Below are 21,125 nucleotides of genomic sequence, written 5' to 3' on the forward strand. Positions count from 1 at the left end.
GAGTCTATGGGGATGGTGCGACTTTTCTCGCTGAAAGAGGCCTGACGAGAGCCTGTTTTCATTTACTTTCACTTGATGCTTTTATATATCTGACCTTACAATTCAAAACCAAGGCCAAATGTGCAGCGGCCTTGAACAATGCCCTAGTATCCTCTCTAATGTGCGTAAGGGAACGTCTTACAAATGCGTGGTTGCCTTTTAGGCGTACCTCACGTCTGCGATCTGAATATGACAGAAAATAGTCACAACATCCCTGTCGTGAAAAGAAACATGAAAAAACGGAGAAAAAAAGTGTCTGCACATAGTTCTGCATGCTGTTCGTCTTCTCTATGGTGTCCCATTATTCCCTTTCAGATTCGTTCGAAAGCCCCTGTAGGGTGCACTTTCATTTATTAGGCTGGTTTAATGGTTTCTACGTCATGGATCAGTCATATCATTCTACACAAAATGACATCTGTTATGACGCTCAGATTTTTTCCGCCATTCTCATTCTGCAATACTGTCCATTTACATGTTTGTATTTATTTTCTCTTGGCAGCAAAGTTAGGCTGTGTGTTTTTGTAGTATTGTGACAAGTATTATAATTAATGACTGGTACTGTGCTCTGTACAAATACGGCGCCTGTTCCTAAAGCAATTCTCCACTTTTGAATGCTACTAGGTAAGCAGATTTTTGCTACAAAGTTTCCTAAACACATCTGATTCAGCTGATAAAGACCCTGCAGAGCATCTGGTTAGTGGCCTAGAATCTGTGCCGCAGTCCAGAATGCGCAGCTATTTGGTCAACAAATACAACAAATAAACTGAGTTCACGATACGTTTGCGCATGTGATAAACATATTTTTCTCTTAATTCCAAAAGTGCCCAATGAAACTAACGTTACGCTATACTGCCCGCTTTGAGATGTATGCTTACATTTTTCAAGATTATGGGATTGGTTATTTACCAAATGATTAAATTATTAAAATAAATTGGTAAAAACTGAGCATACTTTTGCGAACTATAGCCAAATAATGCAGACAACACATGCAAAACACTTATATCAGCGGTCGCAATTCATTACTTACTTCTCTCATTCATTAGTTCTTACTGAAGTCAGTCCGTAGACTAATGTTTGGAAAAACTCTTATAATACACAGCAAAATACAAAAGAAAAGCTTTTAGCAAAACCTTCAGCATTTCATGTTTAAGATGAATTACATATTTGCTGTATTCAACTTCTAGTTGCAAGGCTCCCTTTGAAGATGAATATCAAGTAGGGATGCACTTAAATCTATACTGCAGACTTCTATACAACACTCTTGCGTATTGAAACTGTAGTTTGGAGAGCGCTCACTCGTATATCTACGTCTGTGTTTGCTCTGTTGTAATACTGCAGATAACTCAAGGGCAAAGAAAATAACACAAACTCATATACGATGCACTGTCGGAAAGAATCCACATAAAACGAATAAAAAAATGTGCTTTTTTGGGGTTTATACTTTAGAGTTCATATAGATTGTTGTGTAATAGATGTTGTTAACAGCGGAGTGAAAAAACAATATCCAGAAATGATCACTTAACTGAAGCCGGACTAAAAACACTGAGATTTTCTGGGTATTTATATTAAATAAAACTACAGGTAAAAAGACCTCCTCGCATATAATAAATTACAAAGCACAACACGCTTTAAATAATTGATAACATATAGTTTAAAAACAAATGGAAGCAGATCTGATATGTAATGTGAAAATGTAGAGGTGTGAGTTCGGCGGATTCGAAAACGCGTTGTTTTTACCCTCTTTTCTGGGGGAGGAGCCACCTACATTTTTCGCACTTTTGATCCCCATGCTCCTGCAATAAAATATTACATTGAAATGACCAGACCAGACAGCCAAGGTATGGCAGCCATCAGCCCCTGCCGTACCCAAACGATGCCCCTGAATACCTGGACACTTTTCCCACACTCCCTAAGCAAAAACGTCATTTTGCACCATAAAACCGGCCATATTCTCATTCTAAAGCCGTAGAACTGCCTGTAGGTTTTACAAGTGTGGATCTGTTTATAAAAGCCGCTATGATGCTCTCCAAGGCCTATTTCAACTAAGGCGACTTTAACCATGTTCTATTGACTTAACAGTCTAATGTATTCCCTCGTGTTATTCTTTCATGACTCATAATCCACTAATAACAGACGCCAGGGCTGTGCATAACAGTGATGTGTTATACATATTTATGCACGTCCAGATTCCAAGAATAACTATTTGAAGTGTCATGCTATTAACACAGTTGTGCAAAGCATAAACCAAATAAATCCGTACCCTCCTCACATTCATGAGTACTCGTAGGCTTGTAGTTGCAAAGTGGTGCCTGAAGCAAACAACGACCAGCCTAAAACATAGATAAGGCACATTCGTACAAGTAAATTAAATAGTAAGCAAAAGCGAAACGGTATTAAGGATGTGAAAATGACAAAACAATCACAACAAACAGCTTGAAAAGGATCCTAACTACTTTGGCATGTACATGGAAATAAGGCATTTGTTTTGAGGGGCCGTGGAGATGATATCTCTGTGCAGTTACATGAGTCATCCCTCCTTTCGAAAAACCTTCGCTGGCGTCTCGGATGGCTCGCAAGGAGCAACGATACACTGTACATGCGCACGAAACCCGACCGCAGTGACGCCGTTGTTTTCCTGTCACGCTCCTGAAGTGGATCGCCAGACATTGGCTCAGATAACTATGGAGAGATGGATCAATAATCTTGCCTCAGAAGTGTTTCGGTGCCTCTCTCCCATCATTCCACAGCGAGGAAGAGCACGGGCAATCAAACCGGTCGGGGAATGTTCAATTCTTCAGCCTGTTAACACAAAGCCGGTCTCACTGTCGATAATGCGATAATGGAAAGCAGGGAGATGGGTATGGTATTGGCTCGCCAGGCTCTGGAACCTCGTACGCTCATACCTGAAATAAGGAAACAAGATTTTAAGGCACCGGGGCCTCTCGAACAGATTAACTTGTGATTGATGAATACGCATAAACTAGGAAACATAACGGCAATAAAGAGAGGCATCGCTGGGAATTGAGGGATGAAATTAGCCCTGTGGTTTTTATCGCAGTTACTGAATATCAGCGTTTGGCTCTAAATCAACATACTGCACTGGACAGCCTGGTGCTTTGGGCGGGTTTACTTTACCTTCCCGGTAGACGCATCTATTTTTTCTTCCGCTTAAATTGCTCTAATAAATAACTATATTTTCTGAAGAAATTGGTAGAGGTGTATGGCCGTACGCCTCTCTCTGCAATGACGCTGGGGGTGGGCGTCAGTACTTGCACAGTGTTGCTGTGCGCTAGGGCATTGCTAGATGGTTGCTAGGGTGTTCTCAGTTGTTAAAACGTCTCTTAAAGGGATAGTTCACCCAAAAATGAAAATTCTGTCACTATCTAGTCACCCTCATGTGATTACAAACCTGTATGACCTTGTTCTTCTGCAGAACACAAAAAATATATTTTGAACATTTTGGTGACCAAACAACATTGGCCTCCATTGACTTTCACTGTAGACACAAAACCACTTAAACATTTCTCAAAATATCTGCTAAAGGAGGATTCATATACAGCATATCTTAGTTTTTCAAGTGTCTTTACACTAACTTCCCAGAAGACGCTCTATGAGCACTTTTCCCTCCTCTTAAATTACTCCAATAAATAACGAATAAAAGCTAAAGGAGGACGTGTAACCTCGCTGTCAGCCCTGCTGATAATTTCCGATATTAACAGTCGAAAGAAAGTCGCTGCTTTTTAATGAAAGCCAGACATTGCGGACCAATGGATGAAAAATGTGAATAATAAACCACAGAGAAACGCTTCCTTACATTTGCGTCAGCCTGTAACGCTGTATTCACGGGGGAGCGAAGACGAGCGGGCAGAGATAGATGGCGAGAGCTTGGGCTAGTTAATAAAGATAAGACTGCTTAGCCCAGTGGAGAATAAAAGGTGCACAAGGAGGACACGTCAAATCGCAGAGAACTCATTTAGAGAGGTGCATTAAACTCTGCCGGATGCGGTAACGGAACATCCGTGCAGCAAACTGCACCTGCGCTGACGGCTCGGGGGAACGAGAGGAGAACATTATGAGGTCAACTGCGCATTGTTATTATTATAGAGGCCTGTGTGTTTAATGTCCCTTCTGTGCCGAATATTTATCTTTTGCATCATGGCCCTCGGAATAGGAGGGCAGGATACACTTCTCTTGCGGGTTGATACATGCAAGCAAAATGTGATATTGTGTAATGAGGTAGAAGTTAAAATAAAGGAGCAAAAATAAATGCTTTTTATTTAGATTAACCATATAAGGTGCATTTTATTACTGTTTATTATTATTATTATTATATTATATATCTTACATGCAGTTATGTTTTCAGTTTTATTGTAGTTTTATTAGCTCTTATATATATATTTTTTAAATTGTTATATTTTTAGTTGTAACTTTTAGTTTAGTTTTTAACAATTTGGTAATGTGCTTTTGTCATTTTATTTATTAGTTAATTTTTTGTGTTGCTATAAAGTTTGAATTTAAATATAAATTAATTTTTATTTCTATTTCAGTGTAATTTTTTGTTGTGTGGTCAGTTAATGATTTTAGTAACTCAACTTAAAATTATGTTAAATAAGCTTAAATCAAATAACCATTCAAAAGGATAATAAGACAATAATACTTCCACAGATATTTTGTTGGATTTCATTTACCAGAAAAGGTTTTCTGAATTTCAGTTTACAGATTAATTTTAGTGTAAGAAGTTTAGTTTTAACTATAATAACATTAGTTATTAACATTTATTATCTAAAATAATGATTATGAATCATAACAAACACTACCTGCATCTGCCATGGGCGTTAGTTAGGAGTGGGGCTTTTAATTATTTTGACCATCGTTTGTTACGTCTTGACTTTTACGTCTAAGTGATTCTGTGATATGGTGTGTAAATGAAACGCTTCACCTTTAATGATGTTTCTTAAGAAAAGTGAGATCTTACTGAGCTTATGGATGTTGATGGGTTCAGTGGGGGTTCCACCTCCCCCGTCGCTCAGCGCTCGGATCTGAATGATGTAATCATCATCTGCAGGTAAGGTGAGCTCCACCGAGGTCAGGTTTGTTGATATGGTGTTAATTTCTTTATGCCGGTTTCTTCTGTAAGACACCTGGAAACAACAAATGGGAAAAGTGCTAACAACCACTTACCTATATTCACCATGAGCTATTTCAGTGTATAAAATCTAATTATCAAACACGGTAGGAGACCACAGTCACAGTAGCATCTATTTTCCGGATGCGGTGGAAATTCGTTTTATTTTTAATTTCTGTTTCCTCTAAGGTGGGTAATTTTGCAATACACAAGAGAAATAATATATGCACTTTAATGTCAATGTTTTCCTTAATGCTCAAGGGAACAGAAGAAACTAATAGGATTATGAGAATATAATGCCCTATAGATTGGCGTTGAAGATTACATTGCTGGGAAGCACTTACCTGATACCCAGTAACCTCTGACTCCATTTCCAGTGAAATGACGGGTTCCCAATGAACGGCGAGCTTAGAGCCAATCAGGTTCCACTCCACGTTCAAAGGTGGCTGCCCGGGTGCTGAAAGGGAAAACGGCACTCGTAAATAACAAGTGACCAACTTCACAGAGAAAGCCAATAGAGCCGTCCGGCTGCCTTCTGAGTATTTTTGTCAAAGACATCCTGATCAGATTCAGAACGACGATATGGATCTGTAGATGCTGCAGTTTTTCAGAAGATGGGTAACAGTACTCCCTATTGTATAGATGGTTTCATCGGACACACCCGGCTGGCCCGAAGTTAACTTCCGGGCTGTGTTTGGTTATAATATAACAACTGATTTTATATGAATTGATATTAATATTTTACAGTATATTAATTGTGTCAAATGAAATTAAAACTACTCAACAGTTATTGATTCTTTGGAGAGGTATACCAGAAGTTAAGTTTGGGCCTTATAATGTTGTTGTTGTTAATACTGAAACAGTCTATAACAGCAATATGTATTGCCGTAAAGCGTTGTCTGATTAATGTGGAAGAATTATAGTAACATTTGACTGAAATACAATTTTTATTCCGACATAATTTCTCACCCTCATTCCATCTCTTCCTTTAAGTTTGTTTCTATATGAAAAAACCTGCTACGGCATGTAGCAACAATGAAAGACAATTAATGACTATGAATGAATATCTGCAAAAGGTTATATTTTTAAAGCTGCATTCTGTAACATTAGTCTCTCTATCGCCACCTCTGTTTGAAACGTAACATTACAGCTCAATTTACCTACTTATCAAATGATCAAATCTCCGGTGAAATCGCAACCTACAGCTAAACGAGTAACTCGTAATTATAAGCTATATACAGCTGTAAGATAAGAAGACAGTTCTGAACATTTATGCCTGGTTCCACAGACAAGGTTTAAGACTATTCCCAGACTATAAATTAAGTTTAAACTGTCTTAACTGAAAATAAATGGCCCTGACATATCTTAAAATATGTCATTGCCATTGGTTCGTCTCAAGCAATATTTAAGTGCAAAATATAAAAGTGCAACTTGTAGCTTTTAAGGGCAGGGCTTAAAGTGATTCTTTTCACTGGATACTCACGGGACTTTCTGGTGGTCACGTTGATGGTGGGTGAGATAGGGCCGGTGCCCGCTGTGTTGAATGCACTCACTGTCAGGAAATACTGCGTGTATCCTCTCAGGCCACTGATGTTAACCTTGTTCTGATTGGCAGACACTCTGACTTTGCCCATGGTCTCTGGTTTTGTATCGTCCTCCCAGTACACCACCTGATCTCAGCAATGAAGAGAGAAAGCACATGCTGTTTCTAAAGCCTCGGGGATAAAACGCTACGCTGCCATCATGTTCAATGCAGGAGAAACATTAAACAGGAGTACTTTTTTACACACGGTGACAGGGTTTAGGAGAGGAATGTATAATGTGTTCTCTACGTCCTTAAAAGGGATCACGAGAAGCCATTTCTGCCATGCTGCAGCGAGGGCTTCCCATGCATACGGTGAGAACAGGACACCCTTTTCTTATTTTCAAATGGAGCGTTTCCATGGGTACAGAGGGAACTTTAGGTGCGGCGTGGGAGATGACAGGCACCGACGGAGCACACGGTGCATTTCAAATCCGGACAGAGAGTCATTTCCATTTAGAAGAAGGGACGCACCTCGTAGCCCAACACTCTTTCTGGGGAAGAGGTGAGAATGTGCCACATCACTTCAATTTCAGTGGCAGAAATGCATCGGGCCCACACTCCAGCAGGAACAGCACTGGGCTCTGACGAAAGAGAAAAAACACAAGAAAGAGATCACTACAGACAATAAGAAAGAATAGAGAGAGAGAAGACTAAAACGTGTGATATTAGAAAAGAAGAGAGAAAGGACGAGAAAGGGGAAAAGAGGAGAAAAAATAAGTGGAGCGAAAAAGAGAAGAGAGGTGAAAAAAAGAGATGAGAAAAGAAGAGACAGGACAAAAGGGGAGAAGAAAGAAGGATAGAGAAGAGAAGTAGAGTGGAGAAAATAGGAAAAGGGGAAGAAAAGAGAGAATCGAAAGAAGGGAAGGGACAAAGGAGAGGAAATAAGAAGAGAACAGACGGAGGGATGAGGTAAGGAGAAAAGAGGCCAAGAAAAGGGAACGGAAGAAGAGAAAAGGCAGTAGGCGAAAAAAAATGAGAGAGGAGACAAGGGGAAGCGAGAAAAAGGAAGAAAAGAGGAGATGAAAGGGAGGGAAGAGATGACAAGAAATGGGATAACGAAAAGTGAGGAGAAAAAAGAAAGAAGAGAAGGGACAAAGTAAAAGAAAGGATAAGAGAACAGAACAAAAGGAGGGACGAAGGAGACATGAGGCCAAGAAAAAAGAATGGGCAGAAAAGAGGAAAAAAAGAAGAAGAAGAGAAAAGACAGCAGAAGAAAGGCGGGGTGAAAGGGAAGCGAGAAAAAGAAAGAAAAGAGGAGAGGAAAGGATAAAAAAGAATGGGAGAGATTAGATGACAAGAAATCAGATTAAAAAAGCAGAAGAAAATTTGAGAAAAGTTGAAGAGATGAGAAATAAATGAGGAGTCAAGAAGTGAGTGATGAAAAATGAGAAGAGTAGAAGAGAAAAAAGATGAGATAAAAGGAGAAAATAGATAAGAGGTGTGAAGAAAAGATATAAGCAAAACAAAAGAGAAGAGACAATAGGAAAGAGAGGAGAACAAAAAAGAAAAGAGAGACGAGAGAATGAGAGAAGAAGACAATAGAAGAGAGGAAAGGGGAGAAGAAATGCAAAGACAAGAAGAGAAAAAGAGGAAACAAACTGAGACAAGACTGAAACAGAAAAGACAAGAGAAAATGAAAGGAGATTTAAGATGACAAGACAAAGATGAGAAGAGTCACTGGCACTCCTTCCGACCAAACTTCGTCTCCAGTGGACAAATCAGTGTAAGAGCGATGTGAGACCATCTTGATCTCAAACTCTAAATGACTGGCCTTTGTTATAATGTGTTAGCTGAGTGACACAGAGAAAGATTATCTGTAGAGAAATTCAATTAATACTGTAACTTACTGACAGAGCGCGGTCCGCCTGTCACTCCATGCTCTAATAACTAATATCAAACTGACAGTAAAGAATCCCACCTCAAGTCAACTTAAACATTCCCACACTGCCACATTAAATGCTGAGGACGCTTGGCATTTACATGCACAACATTACCTGCTGTTACAGTATGTGCTTGGCTTTGTAATTGCTAAAAAACGGAAAAAGCTTCTCTCTTGAAAAGTACAAAAGACATTACGCCAAGGTTCAATCTAAAAAGAACAGGAAAGGGCAACCGTGGGAGGTCACCTGTAGCTTTGAGAAATTTTCGCAAAACACATTTCATTTGAATCTTTGACAGTTTGTCCAACTCACCATTCTCAGCTGAGAACACGATGGTAAAAGGGCTGAACGGTCCCTGGCCTTTGGTGTTGTAGGCACCCACTTTAACATTAAATGGACAGAAAGGTGGAATGCTCTCATTCCGATACACGTAGCGAGACTGTGCCGGCGCTGAGATGACGGCGTGCGTCCAGTTGACCTCCCCCAGTGTCCGGAAGGCGATGATGTAGCCGAAACCGTCTCCGTTTTGAAGTTCTTCAGGAACAGTCTAAGAGGGAAACACGAAACTATAGTGATATTAAAACATACAGACCAGATTCAGCCTCGGGTCGACACCCAGTGCCATGCCAAAACCTTTCCCGATCCTGTAAAGTGTCACAGCCTAATATGGAACCGAATCTGAATTGAATGCCACTACGGGAGTGAAGGGCCCAGATGGAAAACAGGCTTGGCTTTGACTTGCGTAATAAACCCCCTCCCATTCAATTCCATTTAATTAGCCCAAACTATTACCACGCGCAGAGGGAGTGATAATATAGACAGATGACTTACCTCCCATGTTATCACTAACTCTGACTTGGAGCCGCCCCCACCTCCGACATCAGCGGGGGCCGTGTCGGGAACTGTGTACGGGAAGAGAAAAATGGGAATGTTTTTCAAACAGCAGATGCATGAATGTAGTGGCGAGTTGCATCTGTTTTCCCCGTTTCTTTTATCCGTAGCCTCATATTAAGTATCGACTGAAACAAAGCGCAGTCCCTTAGCAACTGCTTTTAAGGCTTTTGCTGGCAGCTTTCTTGCCTGTGAATTTCGTGTTCAAGTGTCTCTCCACAATAATGCAAAATAAGAATTTAGTCCATAATATACAAAGTGGCACTTTAGCACTAAATGCACTAAAACTGGATCACTTCGTGGGACATTTGAGAAATACGGACACTTCAGCAGTCACAGCTTTATGCAGCCGTTCACTGACCTCTGATGCAATGTAAATTACTTTTCCAGTCTGGCAAGCTCTAATATGTTTGGCCGACTTTATAGGAAAAAATACACACAGGGTTTGGATCAGACTGAAAGAGCTGGATTTGCTCAAATTTGCCTGGCTAGAAAACAGATCTACTACAAATAATGAGTTGGAATTAGTGGAATGCAACAGTTTGGCATGCATGTCTGTTAAAAAGTATTACAAGGTATTAACAATAATAGATAAATTGCCCATAAATCTCATGCATTAACAAAACAGAGAGTGATTGGTCGATCTACAAAACTGTGCAGAACACAGGTTTCTGGTTTGGTTTTCTTTTCTTACGTGAAGTTTTTTTTTTTTTTCATTGCATCTACTGTTTTTAATGCCTCTGTCCGAAAAATAACTTTTGTTGGATTATTTTTCTTGCAAAAACCTTTTTTTAAATAAATCTACTTTGCCTGGAGAACTGTCTGGAGTGTTTCGTTTGTGTCCAACTAAACCGCCCCTATGGGCACCGTACCGGAGACCCGAGATCTAGTCCGGCTCTTGAACAGTACTTTTTAATCTAATGACTTCAGGAAAGTTTCTCATAAGAAGTTAGGCTGTGCTTAGTGCCAAGAGAGGTGACACTAAATACAAATTTTGCATGAAAAATTAATTTTAGTCTTTCTTAATTTTGTGTACATTAAGGGTGTCCCAAAATACCGATTGACATTAATCACGTTTATAAAAACTATCAATATAATGCTATTCCTACAGTACACACATAATAATATTGAGGAATATATGAATTATTCATAACCCATTCTCTCCCCGCTTCCCTACACTCATATTTGAAGTGTGATTCATTGGCCAATAATAGAAAAACACAAAAAAAACTTCTTTCAGTCTTTAAAATAAAATAAAAAATTCTTAAAAGCATTATTAATTTCTTTATTAAATCATAAAGAAAATTCTCATCATGATTAATGCATTATTCAATTTGAATATATATATATATTTTTTAAATATTGTGATAATTTTGCTATCCTGAATTCATGTAAAAATCTGCTTTTGTGACAGCTCTAGTGTACATATTTCTGGTTTGGTATCTTCATAAAGAGACATGGATGCTAAATCAAAAGCATCTCACCTGCATCTTCGGTCCTTGTCTTAAGAGAAGCCGGACTCGGCTCCCCCACGCCGACGCTGTTTCTGGCCAGCACTCGGAACTCATATTCCACCCACGCGTTCAGATCCACCACGGTCGCTGTCCGAGTGTTTCCGTCAATCACCTCCGGGACTGAGAGCAAACAGAAAAGCCACGGCTTAACCAAAATGACCTGGCTTACACGCTAAAGTCAACAATAAAAGCCTCATCCTGAGCCAATGTTTACAGTAAGCCTGGAATGTCACGATTGGAAAATCGCTCTATTTTACACATCTCATCTCTGGTTGGGATGTTGTTTCAATGAATTCACATTACATATGGCCAGGTGAGCTCCAGATGAAGTCCTTCTGCGTTAGCACTTAGAGCTCCATAAATATACAGTATATACTGAGAGCAAGAGTAAGCTTCTTTTTAAAAGAGATGACACCTGCTAATGGTAATTTTAGCCTCTCGCTCAAACCGCGTTCTGCTTGACTAGCTTTAGGTAATCCCGTATTGTTACCCGTGTTCACTGCCTGCCAGCCCACAGTGAAAGCCGTCTTGGCCTGGATGATATAGCTTGTGATGGGGCTGCCGTTATCCTGGCCGGGTCTCCATGAAAGCTGAGCCGTGCTGTCCGTGATCTCTTCCACCGTTACGCCATCTGGGGCTCCCGGGGGACCTGATCCAATCAGACAATTAGCGGTGAATTAGCAATTAGAAATGAAGTTACCTTCAATGACGTGTAACCTTGTTCACCCTCCTGCCGGGAATCTCATCTCGTATTGGCGCACCTGCTCTCTGTGCTAGAAGGCTGATTTCAAAAAGCTGCAATTGCAGATCTAGAAAGGCTAAAGCTAGATATGCAGAAGCTTGCTTGTTTTCTTAACAGCTAAAGTTGTTTGAACGATTGCGATGGATCTACAGCATTAAAATGTGCAAACAAGATACATGTTTGCCAGAAGAAAAATTACCTAATATGTTAAAGGAACAGTTCACCCAAAAATGAAAATCCTGTCACCATTTACTCACCCTCGAGTTGTTCCAAATCTGTATGAATTTATTTGTTCTGATGAACACAGAGAAGAATGCTTGTAACCAAACAGTTGTTTTGCAACCATTGGAGGAAAAAGATACAATGGTAGTCAAAAGTGCCCCGGAACTGTTTGCTTTGCTACATTCTTCAAAATATCTTCTTTTGTGTCCAAAAATACAAATATTAAACTATATTTAAGCCCAAAAACAAACTAAAGTATCTGCCAATGGGGTAGGAAAAATAAACTTGAAATATTTAATCTTGAAATAAATATTTATTTATAATATGCAAATATTTGACCACTTTATGTTTTATGAAGGCTACTTGATTACATTTTGTAAACTGTATTGGCTTACTTACTTTTTTGATTTGCTTTCAGAAAATGTGTTAATATCTTCGCGTCTCAGGTAAATTTAGAAATTTATACTAGAAAACAGGACAAAAATACTAATATAATTTGTAATGTACACATTTAAAAATCCTGTTAAATAAAATGCTAAAAAATTTCATTACATTTCATTATGTTTAAAAATATGTTTCCACAATATTATAAAAGAAAATGATCGAGAGCTACATCAGTAAAAGTTGCCATGTCACCTTAATGTCATGTAAAAGGTAGAGATCCCCTCAAAACTCATTTGGAACCTTTAAAAAACAGCTCTAATAACCTTCTTTTAACTGCTTCCAATGAAACATGTAACAGATCCATTGAATTGATCAAATTACATCATGAACAATAAAGATATATCGCCCAGTCCTTAATAATTCAATACCTTTTGCTAGTGCTATTAAACTAAAGGAACAATATTCCCAAAAAGTTCATTCTGGTATTCAGCCATGTGATTTCAAACACGTATGAGAGAAAGTTTTGTAAATTCTTATACGCATAATAAATGGAGACCGACCGCTTAACATTAATAAACATACCACCCAGCCTTACTTCTTTTACGATTTCCATCCAAAATAAATGTCAACCAATGGGAACTTACCTTTCACAATTAAAATGGCTGCAGCCGACAAACTCTCGACATCTGTGTCAACCACACACACATATTTTCCGGCATGTTTCAGCTGTATGTTTCGTATCATCAGATCTCCAGATGTGCTCTACCGATAGAAACACACACATTACTATCTGCTATCAATGGGGACTTTAATGCTTCGGTAAGATGTGCTAGTAGTCTGCAATGCTCCCCAGCAAGTGATTCAGTAAGTGTAGACACCCCGCTGGGTTCCGGGAATGAAAATGTGGCTGAACTCCACAGCTAATGGACGACTTTTGGCAAAGCCTGTTTGAAATGTTCGTCATGGATAAACATTCATCTGGCCAACCCTTGTGCTCCTACAGCCCTGCACACAATCCAGCGAACAAACCTACTGGCTAATTGGCTAAATAGAGCTTAATGACATTAAAGAGGCAGTGTGATTGGATTCGGTGTGCCGACACCCCGTGATACCAAACTGTGCGAAGTGATGGAAACTAAATTCACATACTGCAATTAATATAATAAGGAGGATGTTTTGCATAAAGATTAGAAGCGTTTGAAAGTGGAACAGAAGTGGTACTATGGAAACAGGCGAGTTAATAAAAGTATTACTGCGTTTATGTATCATCATCATCATATGATACATCTAATTTAGAGATGCAACGATACTAAATTCTCCACAGATACCGATTATTTTCCAATACCGATTAAATACATATTTCTTACCTTTCTGAATGTTATTATGACTATTAATGAAAATGATCGGCGCCCGGGGGCACGGTCTAAACGGGTTGTGCCGAATCTCTCAATGAGTAATGGGTGTTTTTGGGCGTGACACGCAATAAACCAATCAGAGTGGTAGCTTCCATCCCATCCATTTAAGAACCTGTTGCGCTCGCGCCATGGCGGATTCGCTATTTTCACGGTGGAAATCATAAGACAAGACACTTCTCCAGAAAGGAAACGTGTCTGCTCGTGCGAGAGGTTAAAGCGCATCTACAGGAGAAATCTTCTGTGCACCCGCCTATAGGCGCATATTCCAAACGCGCTCTGTAAATTACAAAAAAATGTTACCCTTGACTTTAGACCGGATTTGAGTTGGTCTATGGGGCAGTCTATTTTCAGGTCCTCAAAATAGCAACGCGCCAAAAATGTGCCTGAACACCCCCCTTTTGACCCACTCATGACTAAATGCATTTAAAATTGAAACAAAGCGGCGCAGGACTGAAAAATTAGCTCTGCGTCAGGCTGAAACTAGCAAAAACACTTGCACTGCGCCTTGCGCCGCATTGCGCCGGGTGTACGATAGGGCCCCTACTGTTAAGTAAAGTTGTGAACTGTTTCTATTTTCAACCAAATGAAGTTACTCAAATGAACCACAATGATATGCATATTTCCATATTTGTAATCATTGCTCCGCATCATTGCAGAAGACAGTATTTGACTTTCTAGTCAAAGGTTTTACTTTCACATCATTGAGTATAAGCCTATCACTTGCCTAGTGTCTTCAGGAATCCATCGGCTGTCAATCTGCCTGAGGTGAACTTGCGGTTTCCTTGAGCCCCGTTCACACAGGATGAATTTTTTTTGTCAGATTGACATTTTTGCTGCTGCTGAACACCATGAAAGCCAGGTTTGCCTACTAGCTTGGGTTACGCTGGTGGTATTTTAAGAACATTTAACCCATTACTAAAAAAAAATATTAAAATGTGATAGTTCCTCCCAAAAAGAAAATTCTGTCATCATTTACTCGCCCTCTTGTCATTTCAAACCTGTATTACCTTCTTTGTTCTGCAGAACACGATCCGGGCCTTATAATTTTATAGTTTACACGAATAAAATTCACTCTCGTGTCATTCCAAACCTGTATATGAAAGAAAGTAATTTAGGTTAGAAATGACATGAGGGTAAATACATGATAAAATCATTTTAATCTTTGGGTGAACTATAACAACTTAATTTAATTGTTGTTGTACACTGAATCTTTTGGATGTTGATATTGTCTGTGCTCGAGCTGAACATTTTGCACGGACAGCCACACTAATTTAATAATAAGTGCTTAGATTTCAGATCAATTACATTACATGAGATGTGTGCTTTTATCGGAGGGCGAGATTGTGGTTTGGAAACAAGGGGTAAATCCGCAATTTCATCTGTGAGGATGTTAGGCAACAAATTTAACTTCGTAATGGAAATAAATGAATCTGCGCTGTGAATTTAAGGCCTGTAATCCAACACGACATGTGACATCAGACAATTCACGAGAACTGGAATTTAATTAAAGTCAATGTTTGTTATTAGTAATTAAGCTGTGTGTGTTTGTGTCTGTTCACAACAAGTCCAAGATTTTATTATACTTTGCCAACACTTCGGCAAACCAAACACACACAACTCATTTTTTCCTGAAATATGTCACTAGAATTTAAAGGAGAAAGCATCTTTTTGAAGGGTTTGTGGAATAAGATTAATGAATCCGTTTCAGGGCCGCTCTGTTAAATCTTACACATCCAATATTGACCAGTCAGTCCTCATTAGGCCATTTTCCTTTTAGAAAGGCGTCGTAACGTTTCAGAGAAATGCGAAGCGAGATCTGACCGCTCCGAAGTCATAAGAGGACACCACGCTTTAGATGGCTGAAGGTAAAAGTTGCGGCATATAGATTTTTGTTCTGTGACGAGGAGGATAAGAGGCTCAAAGTAAATGTGGAGTGCTGCTAAGCAGTGGAAACAACAGCTTAAAACCTCAAAAAAGGAGAGGGATCTATTCCCCCGGCTTTTAACTGTGGGTCAGGCGTCCAGCATAATAGCAGGGGCATTTTACAGTGGCCACTTTCCATGGACGTCACCCTGTTACAGGTCATGGTTTTAAGTAATAACATTTTTTTTAAATCTTTTGTTTTTCGTTTATTAAAAATATATATGTTTTAAACAGGGAAATTGAACATTACATCACTATCCGTCTGAAACCTTGTAAGTCCGTTTTTCAGGAAATGGAAAAAAAACATACTTCTTAAATGATTAAATACTGTGTTGACAAGCACTTTTTATTGGTCAGATATTTGTAAAACCCAGCGACAGCCTTAAAGGGTGACTAAAATGAATGATTTAGGACAAAACAATGACAAAATATGGAGTTCGGCCTGTGTGATACAGTTTTTATCTCGATTCACACTTATTATACATGTCTAAATCGATTCTCGGTTTTATGCACAGCTCATCCATGAACTACGGCTCTTTGATCAATAGGAAGTACTGCTCGATCTAAAATCACTACGATATTGAGTCGTTTATAACGTGCATTTCAAAAAGCAACACTCGTCAAACATTATTATAATAGATATACTTTATTTTCATGAAAATACTTAAAAGGTTTGAAGAACAGCGATAGAATATCACGTCATTTCCTGGAACTGTGGCTGAATCCGAAATGGCATACTTCCTTACTATACAGTAGGCAAAAAGCAGTAGGCGAACGAATAGTATGTCCGAATGGTCACTGTTCAGAAAACAGTAGGCATTTATTTACGTTTGTGTTTCATATGTATATTTGTCCTAGAGCAACATGTGTGTATCTACATGAGAGACGTCAACCAATAGGCAGAAAACAGACAAAGGAATAAATAGCAGTTTACGTCAATAAGCATTTTTCTGTTGCAAAAACTACATTCCAGTGGCATAATCATTCTTCACAATGGGAAGTGTGGATGGGCCTGTTGTTGCAGAAATTAAACTGAGAAAATGCATCGCAAAATTACAAAGCTGCTGTATTCCTTTTAATTGTCTACTTTTATCAAAGGCATATAGCCCTACAAGGTAAAAATGAAAACAAATTATAAAAAAACAGCTCTGAATGTGCTGTACTTGAAGAAAATTCGAAAGCTATGTTTCATGTGTCGTTTACTTGTACAAAACCCATGTTACGATGTTAATGCAACCTGTCTCTCATTAAGTTGTTGCGCTCGTCACATGTTTAATCTCTGGCCAACGCTTCAGTACAGTAGGTGGCGGAGATGCACCTCAAATGTAAGTTGCCACCCACCATAGAAAAGGAACAGAAAAAGAATTACGTCACATGATCACGTCAATATGGCGTACGTGGATCGCATCCATACTACACCCATTCAGGCAAAACACTACGTACCCATTTAGTAAGGATTTACTGAAATTGAGTACCTACTCATTGAGTATGCCATTTCGGATTCAGCCACAGTGTGTGTAAATAGTTCTTCTTCTGTGTCCCATATTTTGAGTTTCTGCGTGAGAGCGCCCTCTGGCTTTCGGATTTTGCGGCATTTTACCGTAATTTATTGAGGAAACTGAGCATAAGAATTGCACAATAAATATCGCCTACAACCCTAATGGAGATACAAGGTTTCAGAAGGACAACGGCAATAAATTAGCTCTTTTGCGGCCTGAAGTTGTTTGCTTTTAGATACATTTACATTTCCTATAAATGAAAAATAATTGATAGAAATGGTTTCAATGTGAGGCTGAAATAAAAAGGTTTTTTTTTTTAAGAGTAAAACAGAATAAACACCAACATATCTTCTAGAATGCATATATTATATTGCTTAAAAAACAATAAAACTTTACAATAAGGCTCTATTTGTTACATTAAATGCATTAGCTTACAAGAAATAACAATAAACAATATAGTTTTCAGCATTTATTAATATTTGTTTACATGTTAGTTGTAAACATTGTTACATTGTCAATACAATTGTTCAGATTAGTTTATTGTCCATTAACTAATCTTAACAGACACAACTGTTGCATTTCAAATTTATATTATTAAATGCCGAAATGAACATTTCATAAGATGAATAAATGCTGTAGAAGTATTGTATTGATTATTGTTAGTACATGTTAACTAATGTTAACAGATACAACCTCATTAAACTCTCTTATCGACTTACCCCTCCCACATGCTCATAATGTTGGTCCAGTTTGTTAAGCAGCTGCCCATTGAAGGCCCAGGAGAAAGAAACGTCCAGAGCAGGGTCACAGGAGATCTGGCAGGGCAGGACGATGCTCTCCCCGACAATGATCTCCATGTCCTCTGGACCCTGGGTGATTTGTGTGGGATCTGCCCAAAAAGCGGAACATTCTTTCCATTGATTTTTCTAACACTCATTATATCTCATTTTCTGACTTAAGTTCTTAAGGGGGGCTATATATATTTTTTCCTCATTGCTGTTTTTCACATAAAACATGTACTCAGCTTTCTCTAACCATAAGTGATTTTTATTGCTTGAGGTTACTTGCAGGAGTTCCTACATTGGGCTGCTCTCATGTTACACTAGCCACAATTTTGGATGCATTTTATTTCATTTTTTGACAGAGAATCCGTTCTTGCTGGTTAAAATGTACGTTCTGCCGGGGGAAGTGTTTGTATATAAATTACAGTGCATAAAACATCTTACCATGAACAAGATTTACAGCAATCAATGCATGAATCAATCTCACTTAGAATGCCAATAATTTGACACGGTTTTCCCTGCTTCATTTTTGCATGTGGGCGTAGACAAATCATGTAAAACAAGTCAAATCCCTCTTAGCAACATTAAAGTGATGGTTAACCTAAAGAAATGAATATTCTGTCATCATTTACTCCCCGTCTTGTCATTTCAAACCTGTACGGCTTCCATCCTTCCGCAGAACATAAAATACGATATTTTGAAGAATGTTGTTACCCGGCACCCATTCACTAAGCAATGGTTTGTGTCCATACAATAGCAGTGAATGGGTTCTGGCGCTGTTCAGTTGCCAACTTTCTTCAAAATATCTTCTTTTGTGTTCTGCAGAAGAAAGAAAGTCATACTGGTTTGAAATGACATGACGATGAATACATTTTCAGAATTTCTGAAGAGTCTTTGGCTGAACTATTCCTTTAGGTTGTTCTTGCTAGGTAGTATCTCTCTCTCTTTGCTTTTGGTAGAGATTGATTGATAGATACAGTGCAACGTTCCGGCAGTAATGTTGATGGGTGTAACTGTATAGGAGCAGGATTTTTGTATTTGTCAGGCAGATGTGGGGCTGTCAGTGAGCCTAACATGATTTGTCTGCTGGTCTGTAGAAAACTACACGGTCTGCGTGATATATCCAAGTGTGGTCCAAGTATTGGTCCTTTTGTGACAATGGTCAGTTGGAGTTTACATGCGCGACTATTTTATATCAACAGCATCTTTATATATAAAACCTTACTGCACTACAACCATAAATATTTTATTTATTTATAACAGATTCTGCAGCAAGACCTGAACTTTTCTAGTAACTGACAGATTCCAATTCCATTAAATGTTGGCTTGCTTTTGAACGTCATTTATGTTTATTATTATTATATTCATATTTTTTTAAATGTCTGACCGACTGAGCTGAAATGTCAAGCGACACCCAAGAGACCCGGGTAGCGTTTATTACTGCTATGGATTTAAGATTCCTATATAAATACCATTTCTGCATATGAAATAACCGACAGAAACAAGTAACCTGTCCTTCAATAACGGTAGCTTTCGTAAGTTTGTGGTTCACGGATAAAGGAAACTGAAAAAAATTTGATTGGTATGATTTTAGCAGAGTAAAAAATCATGTTCTTAGCATCATTTCCTCTGTTGGTAAGGATTGATAATGTTGTTTTGTTACCTCACCATAACAAGACAGTTCAAGTGTTAAAATGAACATTTTAAAATGTGCAGTCACGTGTTAGTAAATACAGGTTTGTGATATCAGAAAGAAACATACTTGTTTTCAGTATGACTTTATTGTCTTATTTAAAAAGATAATATGCCCCTTTATAAAAAAACTGCAACACTGTTTGCACAGTAGAAGTTGCTTGAACCTTTGTTAAATTTTTTGCTTAACGTGCAGCTTCCTTTAATTCACATTCACATTTAAATCTGCTCGGGTGGAATCTGCACTGAAACAGAATGCGATTGCAATAATCTCAGAGAAACGAGAGTGCAAAAACAGCATTCTATATTTTCCTCTGTAAATTGTGCACGCTCAACCTATAACCTGCCCCCTCACACACTCCATTAGTGTAATCCAGGGTAATTGCAATGCCATAAGCGAAGCGTGAAAATGGGTAATTACAACAACACACAAAAAGCCACTGTATCCCTGTTGAGTTGAGCTGACAGAACAATCCTGCCAGTTGGAGAGCTGAACTGCTCAACCCTGCGTGTTACACTAGAACTGTGTGCATGCTTCAAAAAGCAATCAAACTGCTTTTTATTCTGAATGCGTATTAACTTGTGAACTTTGTGAAACGTTATTGTTGCCTATTTCATGTGAATTATGTGCACTCCCAAAAGAAAAAAAAAGATTGTAGTATTTTCTTCAATAACATTTGTAGATTTCATGTTTTTAAAGGGGCATATTATTTTACTTAATTAAAGATCCAAAAGGTAAATATATAATGTACATATATTAGTAACGCTTATTTAATGAAAAAATTATAAATGTAACTATATTTTTAATATGCAATTCATAATTTTTGGTAAATTCTAATATTTGAGTTACTCAGATGCACTGTTTTTGTACAATTTAAACAGTATATTTCATTGATTTCACAGCTTTAAAATGATCACATTACTGTTTAGGAAACGCTTCACAGTCGACCTTACTACTTGCATCCAGATATATTGGTTATTTGAGCAAAAGTCCGTTTACGTAAGTCGTGCCACTCAGCAGTCGTGTTCGCAACGCCTAGCAGCCATTTGGTCATAGCACAAATCACAATTAAATAGGATATTTACGATCAATAATTAAACCTGACATGAACCGTACCCTTGGGTTTGCAGAGTTTGCGTTAAAGTCTCCATTTTCGAGCTGCCATATTTAGTGTTGCATTCCCCCCATTTATTGTGATGGCAGTGGCCTGGCTTGGTAATATTTATCATCTTTGTTTTAGCATTCTAAGGTAATACACAGGACAGGACAAGATAAAGTGGAAACATTAAAATGTACGTGCTATTTAAATACCCATATTGATTGACCACTTCTCTTACAGCCACCGTCTACGGTTTCATGACTTTTAAGAGCAAACTGCCAGCAACAGATTTTCAGACAAAACACTTTGAAGATGAATTCTAGGAAGTAATT

The 21,125-nt window shown here is 38.5% G+C and overlaps 1 protein-coding gene across 1 annotated transcript in view; it reads right to left on the reverse strand.

Annotated features, from left to right (window-relative positions):
• Window positions 1–2,841: 2,841 nt before the first annotated feature.
• cntn3a.2 (contactin 3a, tandem duplicate 2) overlaps window positions 2,842–21,125 on the reverse strand; it is a gene marked incomplete at both ends in the record, with an annotated part of 52,210 nt that continues 33,926 nt past the window's right edge. Inside the window, 11 exons of the mRNA XM_079479036.1 lie at window positions 2,842–2,942; window positions 5,015–5,180; window positions 5,509–5,621; window positions 6,648–6,834; window positions 7,221–7,330; window positions 8,942–9,176; window positions 9,461–9,531; window positions 11,005–11,154; window positions 11,525–11,683; window positions 13,027–13,144; window positions 17,939–18,108. Coding sequence (XP_079335162.1) covers window positions 2,842–2,942; window positions 5,015–5,180; window positions 5,509–5,621; window positions 6,648–6,834; window positions 7,221–7,330; window positions 8,942–9,176; window positions 9,461–9,531; window positions 11,005–11,154; window positions 11,525–11,683; window positions 13,027–13,144; window positions 17,939–18,108 — 1,580 coding nt within the window. The remainder of the gene's footprint in view (window positions 2,943–5,014; window positions 5,181–5,508; window positions 5,622–6,647; window positions 6,835–7,220; window positions 7,331–8,941; window positions 9,177–9,460; window positions 9,532–11,004; window positions 11,155–11,524; window positions 11,684–13,026; window positions 13,145–17,938; window positions 18,109–21,125) is intronic.

Source organism: Barbatula barbatula (genome assembly GCF_947034865.1).
Source record: "Barbatula barbatula genome assembly, chromosome: 17".
Classification (NCBI taxonomy): domain Eukaryota; kingdom Metazoa; phylum Chordata; class Actinopteri; order Cypriniformes; family Nemacheilidae; genus Barbatula; species Barbatula barbatula.